We start from the raw sequence: 19,464 nt of genomic DNA on the forward strand, positions 1-19,464 counted from the left end.
GAAAATAGACTTCACTTAGACTGATGTCATTTTCACTTCAGATGATATGGAATATATTTATTATTTGTACATATATGTTTGTAAATTCGTGTATTTTAGCAGCAATTATATTTACAGTTATATAACATACAACATAGCATACATATACAGCTATTTTTTTAACTACAGAAAATTTTTAGAAATCTGAATTCTTAAATTATAATTTTTATGATTAAATATCAGAGAAAGTAATACTGACATCTTTCCTTCTTAAAGATAGAAACAATATTCATTTTAGATATTGTTTAGAGTATACTACACCTTAAAGCTTGAAAAGATTTACTACTCTCATCTATGAAATGTTTATGATGAAAAATGATCACTGTTTGATTTTAAAAATTACTCTTAGAAAACTCATTAAAGTTAGAAATAGAATATATAAAATAATTTAACCAATAGTAAAGCTAAAATACTGAAAACTATGATGTTTTATAAATACTGAATTTGAAAAAGGCAAACATTTTAAGTATGCCATATTTCTGAGTGAAAAACAATACAAACATCTGGTGAAATCACATGTTGCTGTGAATTTTCAGAAATAACAGATATAAGTGAAATCTTAATTCATACTTAATGTATTTTATATAAATAATTCAAATATAGCTGGATCTGGTTCTGCTCATGATACAAAACCCTCTTAGAAATTATCTAAAAAGTAAACAATTTCTAAAATTCTGAGACAAAAGTTGATGTTTTCCAAGGATATTAAAATAAGATAAAATAAAATAAATCATTAGGGCAAGAGAACTTACTTGGATCTTCCTATTGTTAACATAAAACAATACTTTTCAAAAACTAATCAAAGCACACCACAGAGTGCATTTTTTAAGTTCCATAGGAGTCATCTGAAAAAGGACGGTGATTTAGGGAACATGCTATATTCTTGATTGCTCTCAGTTCCTACGGACTTCTTAGAGCAAGAACATATCACACAGTCTTTATGTATATTTGTACAAGGTCCCAAATGCAAGCCAATTTGTCATTGTTAATTCACCTAAAGAAACAATGATTTATTGCCATGGTCAGCAAATTTTTTTTAGAGGGCCAGAAGGTAAATATTTTAGGCTTCGAAGAATAGATGGTCTGTGTTGCAACTACTCAACTCTGCCTTTGTAGCTCCAAAGCAGCTTTGAAAATACATAAATGAATGGTCATGGCTGTGTTCTAATAAACTTTATTTACAAAAACAGGAACTGGCTCATAGGCCTGTAGTTACTGATTCCTGAATTGTATCCCAATTTTGCCCAAGAGGGCAAAAAACAGTCAAGTTGGATTTACAGATCATCTCTATGTCTACAATCTGTCACTACAAACAACTTAAGGAATTTTCAATGGACATTCTGATAACAGTTTTGCATTATATGCTGACTCTAGTACTGATTTTCGAAGAAGATGGTCTCCCAACGTACACTCTCACATTTTCTGGTACCAGTAGGCACTTGTTATTTAACTGGCAGTTATTGTTACCCTGAAGTCAGCTAATCTGCTGAACCCATACCTAGATACATAAAAAAAGATAATCATACTCAACTCACAAAGTTGTTAAGAGTTATGGGAATAATACATATAAAGCATTTAGCACAGCACCTAACAGACAATAAGCATTCAATAAATGGAGTTAGCTTGCTTTTGCTTTTATATAACTTTGTATCTCAGTTTCCTCTCCCTTAAAAAGGAGATAACATTAAGACCCATCTCACAGGATTATTGTAAGAATTAAATAAGCTAGTGTGTGTAAAGAACTAAGAACAGTGTGTGGCACGTAGTGAGTGCTATTTAATTTTTAGCTCTTATTACCATGGTAGATGGAGGTAATGGACAGGAACTACCATGTTCAGGGTTAAGATGGCTTGCATATCATCAAGTTTAAATAGATGAGCAACTGATAAACAAAAACAAAAGAACCAATGAATTTGGAGATCAGTCAATATTCATCTTCATTCTCTAGTTTCTAGGCGTCATTTGAGACATAAGGATTTTTTTACTGACAGACATCAATAATACAACCAAAAAAATTAGAACAATAATAATTTCAGGAAATCAAGGTAAGGAAATATTAATAACAATTCAAGTTTATGTGGTTGATTTGGCATTTAGTAAACAAACAAAAACAAATACCCCAGAATCTTCCCCATGCCTACAGTTACAAAACATTCAACACAGTACCCTGAACTGTCCCTGTCCTCAAAACTAATAAATGATACTATACAAGCCCCCCAAAAGTTTAACATTACTTTGTATTTTATCTTTTAACATGTATTTATTTATAATTTGAGATTTTTTTCCCTTTTCTTAAAGATACCATTTTAAAGACAAGTAAATTAATATTTAGTCCCGAGAACAAAATCTTCCAATTCCAGACACATTACCACTGACAGCAATAAAATCTTGAAAAGCTCAAAGGAGAAGAACTGCTGATTAGCTTTGGTGCACAATAGACCTCATGGAACTGAAGTAATTAAAGTTTTTAGATAAGATGAAATACCCTAATAATGAAAAGCTTAATGTAAAGCTTTATCATTTGTCATGCACTAGTACATGCAGCCTATAATTAAACACATCCCACATGAGAAATTATACTTTCACAGCAGCTTTTGCATAACTTTGTAAATTGTAAAGCTTTTAAAAAGTGACAAATCTTGTTAAGAATGCAGTGAGGCCCCATATTATGTGAGTTTTACTCAGTTTGGTTCCACTTGCCTCTGGGGATGAGGCAACAATATTTAAATCAATAAAAATGCAGAGATGTTAGGCTTTTCAAAGAGCAATGAAATTTAGAATGATTCATGAAATAAAGAAAGGGGACTAGTTTTCTTAATAGTTTCCCTCATAAAACCTCCAAATCACAATGTTTCATAATTAAAAGAAGGGAATAAAGTGATATTGCTGTAAGGTAAAACAATTTTTAAAGGCCATAGTATTATATTAAATACAGGGGCTGATCTCATGGTCTGAGACATGGCCTTTTATACTCTATAGTCCTCTATCTCAAATTTGTTTAGACAAAATCCCTCTTTATTTTCTGACAACCATTAGATTATCTATTTATGAACAGTAAGAGATCAAAACCTCATATAAATATGATAATTTGTAAACACTTTAGAAGTAACACTGAGTTTGAAAAACCAAATAAGCATGTTTGAGTAAACAATAGCAAAAATATACATAATCCAAAAGCCTGAAATGAATTACATCAGGTACTTAAAAGTTGTAATCTACACCTAGACCTTATGATCTAGCTGCAGAGTTCCAAACCATAAGCCTATCTATTTTTAAGAGCCATCAAGACTCAAATGTGGCAACACTGATTTTACTCAGACTATCATCATTAAAAAATATTCAAGTGCCCTTCTACAGAAGGAAAAGTCTGGAAGCTCTGAGAAGTTTCTTAATAACTCTTTGAGCATCCCACCCTTCCCAACCCCCAAAATGAAAATATTATGCTCTAGTTCATTGGGTTATTTGGATAATTTAAAAAGATAATGAAGATAAAAGGCCAAGCTCAGTGCTTGGCACCCTGGAAACCTTTTTTAAGCAATAAGACTACGTTAGCTGTTGTATCTTCAGTGTGTTAAAGGTCAAGGATGTAATCCTACCCAATGCCAATCAATTCACTATAAAAATCTTCTCTTCCCTGAAATGTTTAGGTAAATATTTATAATATTTAAATATAAATACTTAAATATTAAAAATATATCAGCAAAAATATCAGAATTAATAACTCACTACCTCATTAATCCTTTACTTCTATAAGGATCATCATAAAATTAATGGTAATTACTTAAATAATATTCCTACCAACATACACGAAATAGTGCATAGAACATAGTTCAATGTAATAAGATACCAAGAAGCTAATATACAGTCCTTTCCTGAATATCTTCCAGGCTTCTTTGAAAACAATATGGAATCATGATGATGTATTAAATAACTTGGAAGCCACTTTCACCCACAAGGAACCAAATAAAGGATACTACCAAAAACTACCCTGCAGTATTCAAAAAAAATCCAAAAAAACTCAACTCAAACCAAACCAACCCCAACACACATACAAACTTCCACAAAAAGGAGATTCTTCCATTTGAGGGATCTTATATGTCAACTCAGGCTTGGGGGTGAGAACCAGAGAGAAGAGAATAAATACAACTAGCAAGCAATTGGTAAAAACCACCTAGGACATTACTTGTTTGCTCTGCTATATTTCCTTCTACTATGCTCTATTTCCCAGGGTTCTGCTCTAGGCCTTCACTTTTCAGAGGAGAAAGAAAACAGCATTCCCAAGTTTCTCAATAAAACACACAAAAAAGAATAAAGGACTACTGCCCTGAGTAAACATAACTTCAATCGTCTACATGCTATCTACATGCTATCATCTACATGCTAAATCACTCCATAATCTGCACTGTATTTCCTGCTTTCTTCTAGGGTCCAGACCCATGTTTCTAGCTACTGAATTGGGATCTCCATGTGTATGTCCAACAGACACCTCAACCTGCCCAAAGCAATGAAGTATGGCTCTTTACCTTTCATTTCTGACCCTTCAACCTTTATCTGGTACTGAATTTCTTCTCTCAGGGAATATGCTTTATTTATCTCACCCATAGAACCTCCACCAAGCTTTAAAATTTGGGGTCATCTCAGTATCTTTCCTCAGAAACACAGCCAATCTCAACCTAATCCAATTGCTCCTGCTTTCCCAATTTCTTTCCAATATTCCCAATTCTTTCTTATCCATTCTCAATGCCACTATCTAATTCAATCTAATTATCTAATTTATAACTTCATCATTGCTCATTTCAAGGCTGTACTAGCATTCTACATGGGTCTCTGACTCCAAGGTCTCCTCTGACTAATCTTCCTTATGGTAGAAGTAAATGCTTTTAATGTTTCTCCTGCTTCAAAACCCTTCACGGCTTTTCAAATCCTTCAGCTTCCATGAGCCCATGGAATGAGGTCCACACTGCTTCTATATGGTACCAAAAACCCTTCATAATCTGGAAAATAAGCTTCTTCTGCCACTTGCCCCACTAAACGTGAACCTGTCATATCAAAACCTTAAAATGTCATGTTTCCTCACACATTCATACCTCTACTCACACAATTTGTTATGTCTGAAATGTACCTACCACTTTTACCCTAGGAACTTGCTAAATAAAAACAGCCTTGGATATCAGATTGTTAAATTTTGGGGAAGAAGCGGGGGGAGCAGAAACAGAAAAGGCCAAATACAAATACCAACTTCTTAAATATAACTTAAAAGGTTTCTATACAAACATAAAAATATATATAATGGCCTGTATCTCTGTTAAGATCACATTTTTTTCCCACTGTTTGATCACATGAACTGTTTTAGTATACAAATAGGTATATATAACTGCTCTTTAAGAAACTACATTTTATTGTCAAAACTGCAAATATCACCTTTGGAGAGAATCACAAATACCTACAATCAATTTGATAATTTTATAGAACAGATCAATTTTGATGAGCTGTTTCCTCAAACTTCAACATAAGTTTGAGAAACCCTATATAATCAAATGATTTTATCTTTAACAAATGTGAAAAACATCTGACTAAAACGCCTGTGAGAAAATATTCTACTTATTCATTACGGCAGATTTGTAAAAGCAAACACGGTTGTGAAACCTATAACAAAGACGGAATGTCAGCCATAAATATTAGCATAAGTTACTTCAGCAGGTCCACCTGCACTAAATATGTGATCTGCAATTTTAAATGTGTACATGTCAAACTGCTTAACATAATATGATTACTATATAAAGGTGATCAAGAAAATCTCTTTAGAAATGAATTTTAAAATTATTCAAGATGCTCACAAGTCAAATCTCTAATAATACTCTAAAATAATAAACAACATATACTCTCCAATCAAGAGCTGCAGATCAAGAAGAATCAGTCATAATATTTTACACTTAGTAATAATTACATCAAAATACTATGCAGATCATGTATTACTATTAAAAACTGCATACAAAGCACAGCTCGGGCAAATCAATTTCGATCTTTAATAAATAACAGTATGATAAAGTTCACATCTTCCTAAATACAAACAGTTCAAATACGAAGTATAAAAAATGAGTTAATTCTTTTAAAATCCACAATAAATAAAGTTTAAAGGATACTGATCTGTCTGTGGTCTTCGAAAGTTCTCTGGAAGATTGGCTTCATAGAGTAGTCTTGCTTTAGTATTTCCCATATCTTGCATGCACTAAAATAAAAAGAAAAATCAAGTACTTTCATTATTCATATGAATATTAAAAAGTAATTCCTATATACACATACATATACATACACACACATACACAAATACAATGTAACATTTATTATTTCCGATATATATTCTTCTCAGAAAAATAAATCACAACTATGAAACTACTCAAGTTCAAAGCAGAAGCATATTTTTAATTCTTCACATTTATTCAACTTATGTAGACCCACAGTTTTCTAATGTCTTTTTCTATGAAAACAATACCATCTTTATTTATATTCACTACTTCCTAAAAGTAATTCCCTGGTAGTTCATGGCAGTTTTATTACTGTTTTAGATTTGCCACTTGAACAGCACTGCCATTTCCAACGGTAACAACTCAAGATCAAATTTTCTTTGTTTTGAGTTTCAAAATACTCTTGGGTTTTCATGATTTACAATCAGGATCACAATGGAGAGCAGATAAAAAAGAAACGTGCTAACCTAGAACTCTACAGAAGTGGATTAATTTCTTTGGGGTTAATCTCTTTAAGATTCTGCTGAAAGCTATGGATCCTCTCCCTACAAAAAAATAAAACAAAACAAAAAACATTACCCAATGACCCAAAGCTTCCCTAAAATCTATAAACCCCAAGAATAAAAACTACTCAGGAGGCATAAAATAATCTGATAATCACTTAAACCAGTTTAAGTTTCAGTATCTTCTGTAAGGATTAGCCAACAGTACTTCCTGGATAATCTACTACATTAGAAAGTAGCATTTACAAACAAAACATTATTCATTTTACATGAATACATGTTACAAATGAATACGTGTAAAATGTTTTACACAGAGTTTAGGTTCCTGAAAATGTTTTAATTGGTAGAAAGATCAGTCTGTATAATTCCTTCTTTTTTCTTCTGATTCCGTAGACACACACCCACACCCCCAAGAAGACAATCCAGGTTTAACAGATAATCAATTGTCCACCTTGAGTTGTAGCCCTTAAGTGTACACAGAACCATCTTCCTTCAAATAAAAAATACAGTGACATGGGGCGCCTGGGTGGTTCAATCAGTTAAGCATCCGACTCTTGATTTCAACCCAGGTCATGATCTCAGGGTCTGCATTGGGCTCCACGCTCAGTGTGGAGTCTGCTTGTCCCTCTCCCCCTGCACACTCTCGCATACGTGTTCTTTCTCTCTCTCTCTCTCAAATAAATAAATAAATAAAACCTTTTTAAAAAAAATACAAAGACCTTTTTTTCTCCCAACTGAGAGTTTTAAGGTATGCAAAATACTAATATATTCTCACTTCTGGATATCTATTCTAACCCACCTCAACATAAGTACTCTTTCAGAGTAAATGAGATCATAAGGAAGGGAAGTAATAGGGGGCTGGGAAATATAAAGAAGAGTAAACTGAAAAAGAATGAAACAGTTTTTGTTATTTAGCTTTGGAGACAAAACAGAAGCTAAGGCAAAATAAACCCAAGGGTATATAAGCTGAGGGGGAAAACCTGTGTAAGGTGAACTGACAGTATAAGGTCAGAGGGCTCTATTACGTCATGACACATACTAGCATACATATGAGTAGAGCTAATTTGTAATTCTGTGTGTGGGGAGAAGAGCTTAGAAACTTTCAGTATAGCCCACCCTTCTTGAAAAAAGAAAAAATGTTTCCCATCTCAAGTATTCAAATGATGCTTTACCTTTGTGTCATGATGGGAATTTAGAAGTAAAGATGATCCAAGTTATGTAATCATAAAGGCATTAAACATTTAGGAAAAACTACAAGAAAAATGCCTCTTAGTTTGCACAATATCTGCAATAAAGCAAAAAGTAACTAATAGAAACTATGAAAGTAAAAAAATTTGAAAAGTTTCCATCAAGCAAACAAGAATACATGGAAATTCTAACAAAAAATTTAGTAAGACTAAAAACCAGTATCTACTATGTATGCCATATCTCACTGACCCTAAGTTACATTTTTCTTCCTTTTTTAAGATTAATGAAATAGGAATACATCTTAAAATTGATAGTGTCTTGTAACTGATAATTTTTTCTTATGAGTCCATAAAATAGAGGTATTTTTTACAGAGATATCTTATGTTCAATGAATATGATAGTACACACTTCATATAAAATATTCTCTTTATTTTAATATTTTGACAAAATAAAAAATAATTAGGAACAAGGCATACATGTGTACTACACCAAATTATTTACTGTTGTTCTAGGGATGCTACCCATCACAATCAGATAGGAGAGAAAAAAAAGAGGTATAAAAATCTGAAAGGGAGAAATAATGTGAAATAATGAGCCATTTCTACAGGAGACCGCTGCCAAAAAGTGACTGGGCACAGGTGCATGTGTGTGTGTTAGCTGGGATTAGAGGAGACAAGGATTCAGTGACATCACAGATATATAAAGATTGTTTTGTAAGAAGATATTGTTAGGCTCAGATGGTTTCTAGGTTTCTAAAAAGTAGAAGACAGTAGTGTAGGAGGAAGGTCAGTATCAAAGTTTCAAAACACTACATTTAAGGGCCATATGGAACACTTATGAAAACTTATTCTACTGGCCCTGAAGAGCAAACTCTGTCTAGCGCTCGGAAGAAAATAAGGAAAATAGCCTAACAATTACAGTGATAAGCATTAGCCTCAATACTTTACTTTTAGATATAAATTATATATATATAATTATAAATTGCATGTATATTAGAGAAATTGTGTGCGCATGCGCAAGCGCACACACACACACACACACACACACACACACACACCCCATTGTAAATTTCAAAAAAACAAAAACAAAAACAAAAACAAAAAACCCTGCTTTAGGCATTATTACCCTATTTTGGCAGGAAAGGAAACTGAAGTAGCAAGATGTTAAGTAACAGGCCCAAGATTATTAGTTTCCATGAGTATCTGACTCTTGACAGAACCAACATCAGCCCTCAGGAGTTTATAGAGATCTCAGGCTGCAACCAATGCAACTGGGGACTACCTCCTGCAGGACTTACAAACACTGGGCTCTTTGTCTTAGAGGCTCAGTTTTCATTTTACAGATACAGAAACTGAAGCACAAAGAGGTTATATGATTTTCTCTAGAGTAAGACAATGAATCAGTTACAAAGTTCAGACTAGGATCAAGCTCCCTAGTCCCAATCCTTACCACCAGGCACCAGCTAATCAAAGTAAGTGTCCAGGAAATTTCACCACAAAACAGAAGAACACTGTAGGTATTGCCTCCATTATTAAAACATCATTCCTGTTATTAAAATATTATTGCTTTTCTTTTAGATTCTCTCAACCAAAATGCTTCAGCAAAATGCACTGTTGGAAAGGAGAATTTTAGTTGCTTATTTTTTGGCAATTTATGATTCAGTTTTCCAGAGTTGAGATGAGTGGACTGGTTGCAAAGAAATGGGGGAAAGGGGATGATAAAGGGAATACACTAATTTTAAAAGAAAAAGTAAGTTTTATATTTTTTATTATTTTTAACTACCGTGAGACTTCAGTTATGGGTAATGAGCTAGCTACTTTAACTTCTACCATCTAGCTTCCTGGAAATCAAGCCAGACCCTAATATTATGCACCATTCTGAAAAACTTTAAATTTCCAAACCTATTTTCACTTCTCCAAAAGGAGGAATACTTGTAAGGATATCAAATAGACTATCGGGCGCCTGGGTGGCTCAGTTTGTTAAGCGACTGCCTTCAGCTCAGGTCATGATCCTGGAGTCCTGGGATCGAGTCCTGCATCAGGCTCCCTGCTCGGCAGGGAGTCTGCTTCTCCCTCTGACCCTCACCCCTCTCATGCTCTCTCTTTCATTTTCTCTCTCTCAAATAAATAAATAAAATCTTAAAAAAAAAAAGACTATCAAAAATTTTTAAATTTACCAATTTTCAAAATTCTTTGGCTTTACAGAAGGCATGTAATTCTGTCAGTAAATTTTCTCTTTCTCTCACACTTCAAACATGAAAAAGGGAGGAAGAGGACTCTTAATTACTTAAGTCAAAATTTCTACTGTTTGTTTAAAAATATTTTTAAATAGGGATTTACTTAATAAACCATAGTTCATCTCAAAATTAGATTTTTAAAAAACAGTCAAATATTAAGTGAGCAGAAAATATACTGAAATTCTTGACAAAGAAATGATAATAAGAACATAATAAATAAAAAGTCAATATGCATTTTTTACTTTAAGAAAAAATATATATTTATATTGAAGAGTAAGTGAAATGGGTACTTCACAGTTATGATAAATGCCATTTAGGTAGTACATACTTTAAAATTAGTGTTATTTATTGTTCATTTTCAAATTTGATCTGTCCTCATTTTATACATTGTATGTTCCTAGAAAGATCAATTTTATATTGTACTTTTTGCTTGAACCGTCTTCATTCAAAATCACCATTATAATTGCAAAGGAAGGCTTCACCTGAAAATGGTATAATAAATCACACTTAAGAATCTCAAAACCTACTATTAAATGTATTTTGTCCTTGTCAATCCATAATCTGTGTTTTTTTAGTTTCTCCACCTAATCCAATACATAAAACAACACCTGCCCAAAGACTCTCATATCGCCTGAGATTCAATTTCAAAAATTACTATTTGAACTAGAATGCTGAGAAACACCTACAGGCTAACACACTTCCTTCACAATCTAATGCAGATAAAACATTTCTATTTCTGAAACTTTCTAAGAAGAAAACATTTCACCCAATCCTAGTTTTTGCACTAAAAACAATAAAACCTATATTCTAAATGAATTCTAAGTTTTTAATGTTTTAAAGAGACTGAAGTGAATTGGGGTTGTCAATTTAAAGTTTTAAATTGGCATTTAGTGGGGCACCTGGGTGGCTCAGTCATTAAGCGTCTGCCTTCGGCTCAGGTCATGATCCCAGGGTCCTGGGATCGAGCCCCACATCGGGCTCCCTGCTCAGCAGGGAGCCTGCTTCTCCCTCTCCCACTCTCCCTGCTTGTGTTCCCTCTCTCGCTGTGTCTCTATCAAATAAATAAATTAAATATTTAAAAAATAAATAAATTGGCATTTATTTATGGGATTTGTACAATTTAATAAACTAAAACATACAAAACCAGTGACAGATGGTAGTACCTACACTTGCTACTACACATACAGAGTTGTCAAATCACTACGCTGTACACCTGAAATTAATGTAATATTATATGTCAACTGTACCTCAATTTAAAAAAGTAATAAAAATAACCGAAAAAAGTAACAAATATCACAAAAAGTGGGAATAGATATAAAGAAAATACGCAGAATCAATAAGTAGGCAAACGAATGTAACAGGAATCACTGTTTCATGTCAATGGGGGCATCTCCAATGAAAAAATTAATAAGAAGCACACAAAATCAGCTGTAGTGAGAAAAGAGCCTTGCAATAAATGTAAAGATAAGATGTAACAGGAACAGATAGAAACAAAATGTGTCTAAGTTTAAGTCTTTCTCAATATTAGGAAATAACAATAAATGGCAAGATAAATTACGGGCCACCTAAAATTCCAAGTTAATAATTCATTCTCCTGAGAATAAAAGTTGTCATTTCTCCCCCCTTTCTTTAGTCTTCCAAAATCTTGGAAAGCAGAGCTCTTTGTGGACTCCAACTAAGTGATGTAATTACTTCAGGGTATGACTTCTACCTGCATTAGCTAACTAAAGCTAAATACAGTCCAGTCTAGGTTCAGTAGCTATGTTTAAGAACTATGGCTCCTTGGACCTCTCCTCTCTTTCATCTTGTGCATCCTCTCTCTTTTCTCAGTACCTACCTCCTATCTGTCCCCATAATGTTTCCTGCACTTTCTCCCTCAGACACTAAGTAGTACCTGGTCAACAGCTAGAATTCACACTAATGTATTATTTCAGGAAGCTACCTGCATAGTTTTTCAAAATTTTTTGTGTGTACTGACTTGCCCTTTGGAGTTTACTGGCTATTTTAAGAAATGGAATAAGTGGGAAAAAGAATAACAGCTACAAAATAAAGGACTGAGATCATTAACTGCTCTGTTGCAAATGGTTAAGTTGTAATGCGGCAATTAGATCTTCTAAATTCCCTATGGCAAAAATGCAAAATATTAAAATAATCAGTAGAATCTTACATGTTAGTGTGTAATGGAAAGGTGCTACATGTCTACATTAAATCTGGAAAGGTGCTACAAGTCTACATTAAATCTGGAGGTAAAACTATGTAAATTAAAACTCTTCTACCCAATTTTCTGAGGAATAGATGCAGGGAATCTCACCTACAAGGTCAAAGATTATTATGCAAGGATATGAAAACAGCTAAAAATATACACTACCTATATGTTTGTATATATGCATAAAATACTTCAGATAAAGTATACAAGAAACTGATAAATATGGTTGTTCCTATGGAGGAAAACTGGATGTCTGAAGGACAGAAATGGAAGGAAGACTATTCACTTTACACCTTTTGCACCCTTTGAAGTTTGTGCCAGGTCCATGTATTTCTAATTCCCCAAAACAATAAAATAATTAAGGGGGCTTATTAATCCTGCATTGTTTCTAAATAAAATATTATCCAGAGGAAGCTTAGCCAGGGTATTCAAGCAGCATGTGAGTCAAAACAAGGAGACTTCCTCCTCACTGGTATTCTCCACTCCTACTAGGAGAACACAGTGTTCTAGTGATCAAAGAGGTTATGAATCAAATCAAATTAATACATTTTTAAAAATCCCATCCAAGTATATCTTACACTCAAAATAGAAAGCATAAATATGGCATTTATTTATCATATCTTTTCCCAGTATCATCTTCTTAAAGAAACAGAATTGCTGAAGTTACATCACTGAATGTATCTCTTTTTGCTTCTTAAAACTTCAACATATTTATTTTTATGTGGGTGAGGGAATACTACTTATTCTACTATTTTCTATTCATTAAAATTTTAGAACACAATGACTAAGATTTTCAAACTGCCTTATCTGAATATATATATATATATATATTTAAATGTTAATTAAAAAGAGAAAATGAGTATTTGTAGTCCCTGGACAAATTCATGTCAGTGACTCACCTCTACTACCACTTGAAATTTTCCAGAATAGTTCTCTATCTTCCTCTCAAAAGCCACCAGGATTTCTTGCATAGGAGCAAGCTTTTCAGGACTGGTTTCAAGATCTTTTGGATTCCAGCTGCTGGAAAAGAAGGGCCACCATTTTTGGTCTCAGGAACTCTTTGTAAATATTTAATACAGAGTCCATTCCTTCAGTTTTCATAAAATTGTGTTTTAGGGGAGTTGTTCTCTTTCTGTTTTAATTGTTATTTTTAAAAACAAAATAAGTAAACCAAACATATTTAAAAACTAAAAATCTTAAATGATAATGTGGAATTAGAGGTACCAGTTTTCATATTTTTCACAATTTCTAGATATTCTCAGAACCTGATTTATCTGTTGCATTTGCTAGTTGTTACAAATTCAGAGAAAGTATTTTTTTTAAAGCAGTAAAATTAAACACTGTTATGAGAAAGTTGGAAAAGCTTTACTTCACATTCTTCTGTAATCTGTACTTACTATGAAATCCATACCATTTGAAGTCTAGGAATAAACCACTACTTTCATCCTAGGTGCTTAAGGCCCAGCTCAGAAGTCATCCTGGACTCTCTCCCTTCTTCTGTCAGAAGTCTTAGTGATTCTAACTCTTTAATATTTGTTATAGCCTCCCCTTTTAATCAACCTCACTGCCACCACTTTAGTTCCAGATCTAGTCACCCACTGCCTAGGCCATTGCAGGAACAAGCCCATCAGATTTAGGTTCTTAAAAGGAACATAACATTAAATATCACTCTTCAACTTATAACATTTTAAGAGCTCCCTGTTCTGTCCCTATCCCCACCCCCTATCACTGACAGGATCAAGACCAAACCAACCTACCACTGCAACTTTCACCTTCATCTCCTGTGAAACACACATAACTGCGCCCAATACTCTGGTCATAGAAAACTACCTCACTTTCTCAAATGCGACATGGTTTCTCCATCTTTCTGCCTTAGAAGGCCCTGTGTATACTGTAGTATACTTCTAGAAATCCATAAGCAAATAAAGGTCACTATAAAAATAGTAATGAGACATCTTTAAAATATGTTGAGAACTTACCATAGCACTAGATACGGATTTTTTTTTTTTTTTTTTAAAGAAAAAGGAGCCACTACTAAGTTAACTTCCTGAAGATTAGCCAACCATTTAGTTAACAAAGCCAAAACTAGAACCCAGGTCTACAGAGTCGCAGCCTTTGACTATGCCTGCATTCCTCTATCATTCTTATATTCATACAAAACAGGGAAGAGCACCCCTAAAATATTATATGCAATGAAATTAATAATGTTTTCAGATGATCTATTCATATAGGTATTCATTCATTGCCACATAACAACTTCCTACCAAATATAGCACTCTATATGGAGATATAAGCCTTTTTCTTCAGAGTTTAGTATTCCTTTAGTCACACTCTCTCAGTTCTATCTAGATTAGGCAGTACAGAATGAACAGAGTTAAATTGGAACAAAGACTTCCACTAAGTAATATCTTACCATTTTGTTCACTGCTTTGACTCAAGAACTATAGCCAGTTACTAGAAAAAGAGAATTCTAAAAACTATCACTGACTTTTTAACCTTAAAATGTTAACCTTAAAAACAATTTAAAAAATCAAGAGGAAAACACAGGTCATAATCTTGCACATTCAAATTCAAAATACATGCAGCTTTTTCTTAAACGGATTGCTTAAAAATGCAAACGTCTTATTAAACTTCACAAATTAAATTTTGTTACAGACAGTATCACATTTCTTCCCTCACCTCACTCTGCACATACAGGCAATACATAAACCCAACGCTGTAAGCTGCCCCTTGCTCTGCTCTTCTTCGAAGACAATTTAATGATCCTAGCAAGGAGTTGGCAGAAGTTGAATCTCAATCACCTTTAAAAGTCTATACATTAGGCCATGATTTGAGAAATTTTGTCACCTTAATAGAATTAATAATGAGCACTCCTCCCACAAAATAAGAAAAAAGTTATTTGACTGGGGGTTTTCTTGAATAAATGTGTACCAAGAACTGTGTACTGAAAGCTTATGTCCCTGGTTCTATAAAGCACTATGAAAATTTATCTAAGGGCCAAAACCTTGAGAGAGTAAATAATGTTCTAACACATACAGGTCAGATGTCATTAAATCATGGAGGTCTTCAAATTAGCTTTTTTTAAATGGAATTTTATTCTATAAAATACTGCTTGTCAGGAATTCTGGAATAGCAGTGAGTTTTTAAAGCTCCCAGAGGCTTCTCACCACCAACAACAACAACAACAAAAAACAGAGTCACTAAATAGAAAAACCAAAACCCCATGGACAATATTTACAACAAAAATTGGTGATGGAGTATCCCCACAAACCCCAAAATGCTATGAGGTAGAGACGAGGCACTAACAAACACTGACCTGCATGATGTCTGCAACTAATGGGGGGCCAGGTAGATCTGAAAACAAAACTAAAATAGTAAAGAGATAAAAACTGAAATTACAGTGAACCAGTCTGAAGAAAGCACATGAAACTGAAAAGCATTTTTACCCAATCCAACAGCAAACACATACAGTCTACAATAAGCTTGAAATGGGGGGAAACAATCTAGCCCCTATGAATTCTCATAACATAACCACCAAACTTCCCTGCTAGGACCAGGCCCCACCCTGAGGAGGAAGTCCTGGGAAAGGATTCAAAATTAAGCAGTACAAAAAAAATGTAAATAAAGTAAGAGAAGTTACAGATAAAAGTGGGAGAAGGAACAGAGCAAAAAAATCTCAGAAAACAAGAGGCCTTATTTTTAAACACTACACAAAACCACTGAAGGGAGAGGTCTGTGCCGTTAGAAAAGCTATCTTGAATATCAATTCCTTTTAAAAGTAAAGAAAACTAGTAACACATAAAAGTGATCAACAGAAAAGAATCAAGGTCAAATCTCATACAAAGTTTTAGAAGAAGAGAATAAGAAGCAGAATAACATCTCTACAATGAATCCACTCTAGAACAAATATGCTCAGAAAACAGATCAAAACTGTACACCTACTAATTTAGAACAAAACAAAAACCATACGCATGATATGAAAGAACACGTTAAATGAGTTAAAAGACGTGAAGTTATGAAAGAACAACTAAATCAGAAATTAGAAATATTCAGGGGCACCTGCTGGCTCAGTCAGTGGAGACTGTGCCTCTTGATCCCGGAGTTTTAAGTTCGAGCCTCATGTTGGGTACAGAGATTACTTAAAAATAAAATGTAATAAAAAAAATTAAGAAATATTCAGAATTAAAATGAAAACTCAGGAAAGAATTAGAAATAAAAGGAAAAATACTTCAGAAATGAATATGAAATAAAATGGAACATGAGAACAAATAAACAGAATAATGGCCTATGAAAACTGGAGAGACAAAAGACCTAAAAGTTTTTAATTAAAAAAAAAGTAATAAAAAGGATCCAAGAGAAAGTGACAAATACTGCTGTTAGGCAATGAAAATCCAAAATACATGTAAGAGAGTCACTGAAGAAGAAAACAAGGAGACAGAATACTGAAAAACTAATTTTAAGAAGTCCCTGAAATTTAAAAAAAAAATTTGAAACTACATACTGAAAGAGCATATCATAAGGCATTTCTTGTCTAAAAGAAATCTATTTATATTTAATGATATAAATCAGTTAAACACAAAAGCATGAAAGAAGAAATACCATGCAAACATTAAGCAAAAGAAGTCTGCAGTGGCTACGCAGCAAGGTATAACAACTATCTTACAGATACACCACTGCTGTGCAACAAAAAGATAATCTGAGCCAGTTGTATCCTTTCAAATTTTCATTAAGTAGTCTCATTAACAAAAATAAAAACAGGTAAAATTAATCTTTTTTTAGTATTATGTTATGTTAATCACCATACATTACATCATTAGTTTTTGATGTACTGTTCCATGATTCATTGTTTGTGTATAACACCCAGTGCTCCATGCAGAACGTGCCCTCTTTAATACCCATCACCAGGCTAACCCATCCGCCCACCCCCCTCCCCTTTAGAACCCTCAGTTTGTTTCTCAGAGTCCGCAGTCTCTCATGGTTCATCTCCCCCTCCGATTTCCCCCCCTTCATACTTCCCCTCCTGCTATCTTCTTCTTTTTTTTTTTTAAACATATAATGTATTATTTGTTTCAGAGGTACATGTGATTCAACAGTCTTACACAATTCACAGCGCTCACCATAGCACATACCCTCCCCGTAAAATTAATCTTAATAATATATTTTACTTAATGCATCTTTCTCCTCTGCAGAATGCCCATGGAAATCATAATAACTTATCTCACCTTCCTTTAACGATTTAAAAATGGTGTGATAAATTAAAACAAACCTGCACAACTGGACGAGTCAAGTTAAATTTAAATTTCAACTCTATATCAATGTTCTAGTTCCAGTTTTCTATTTTTTAAGGATGGCAGAGGTACCTCATAGGAATGCTGTACTTCTATCAACTGCAATTTTATTTCACAAAATTAGTATGTTTTTAAAGTATAAAATGTATAACTTTATCTGAAATATACTATGTCAGAGGATCAAGGAGGAGAAAACTTCCTCAATATATTTAGCCACTTTCATCCCCTACCTTTTATAATCCTTTACATCCCAATTTTAATAGTGAAGATGGGCACAACACAACCACCAATATAAGAAATACCTGTAATTTTAATGACTTGTTTAGCAACAGAGAAATTTTTTTTTTTTAAGATTTTTTTTTTATTTATTTGACAGAGAGAGACAGCGAGAGAGGGAACACAAGCAGGGAGAGTGGGAGAGGGAGAAGCAGGTTTCCCGCGGAGTAGGGAGCCCGATGTGGGGCTCGATCCCAGATGACCTGAGCCGAAGGCAGACACCCAGGCGCCCCAACAGAGAAATATTTAAAGTACCTACCAATTCTCTTTTGCCTAATCTCCCTGTATTTGGGCTGATTAGGAATTCAAGTGGAGGCCATAGAACACAGTAAAGCTTCCTGATGAATATTAGTGAAAATCAGTAATTTTAGCTTCCTAAGGACAATTTTTTTTTTTTAGAAAGATCAAGTTTAAATTAAGACAAGCAGGTCAATCGTATGACATCTATTGCTAATTAAACTAAAAGCTACCCAATATCCACAACAGCCAAACTATGGAAAGAGCCTAGATGTCCATCAACAGATGAACGGATAAAGAAGATATGGTATATATATACACAATGGAATATTATGCAGCCATCAAAAAAAATGAAATCTTGCCACTTGCAACGATGTGGATGGAACTAGAGGGTATTATGCTAAGCGAAATAAGTCAATCAGAGAAGGACAATTATCATACGATCTCACTGATACGAGGAATTTGAGAAACAAGACAGAGGATCATAGGGGAAGGGAGGGAAAAATGAAACAAGACGAAACCAGAGAGGGAGACAAACCGTAAGAGACTTTTAATCTCAGGAAACAAACTGAAGGTTGCTGGAGTGGGGTGTGGGGTGGGAGGGATGGGATGGCTGGATGATGGACACTGGGGAGGGTATGTGCTATGGTGAGCGCTGTGAATTGTGTAAGACTGATGAACCACAGACCTGTACCCCGGAAACAAATAATACATTATGTGTTAAAAAAAAAAAAAAAACACCTAAAAGCTACCAAGTTACTTACGCAGGTATTTCTAAGAATAACAAGGTTAAAATAGAAATCTATATCCATCTAGGTAGTGATTTTTTTTCCTTATGAAAGAACATATAAAAAGCAAAAATGTTCAAAACATTTTTAGAACTTGTCTTTTAGACTTAATCTGAGAATCTTGTCACATTCTTAGGATTTATCCAGAGTGCAGGAATTTTTATCCCATAAGGTGGAATCTGACTTTTGGAAAAAGCTGAATCATATCTCTGTGACATACCATTCTTATTCAAACACAAATAATTAAAATGTTTTTTGAATTGCTGTGGTAACCAAAGAGGACTGAACATACAATCGAGAAATCTCAAGAATGGAAGAGACTTCAGAGTCATTTGAACTATTCCTCATCTGCCCATTCAATGCTTAAATCCCAGCTACAGATTTCCAGGTGGTTGTCCAGCCTCTGCACAAACCACTCTAGTAATGGCAAACTCATTACTTTCCAAGGCAATCAATTT

At 33.8% G+C, this 19,464-nt stretch overlaps 1 protein-coding gene across 3 annotated transcripts in view; it reads right to left on the bottom strand.

Moving 5' to 3' along the window:
* Positions 1 to 19,464, bottom strand: part of SMAP1 (small ArfGAP 1) — a 163,191-nt gene that overhangs the window by 100,887 nt on the left and 42,840 nt on the right. For all 3 annotated transcript variants that reach the window (XM_078055152.1, XM_036067168.2, XM_078055151.1), the window contains exon 3: positions 6,183 to 6,268. In XM_078055152.1, the coding sequence (XP_077911278.1) occupies positions 6,183 to 6,268 (86 nt within the window). The remainder of the gene's footprint in view (positions 1 to 6,182; positions 6,269 to 19,464) is intronic.

Source organism: Halichoerus grypus, chromosome 9 (genome assembly GCF_964656455.1).
Source record: "Halichoerus grypus chromosome 9, mHalGry1.hap1.1, whole genome shotgun sequence".
NCBI lineage: Eukaryota > Metazoa > Chordata > Mammalia > Carnivora > Phocidae > Halichoerus > Halichoerus grypus.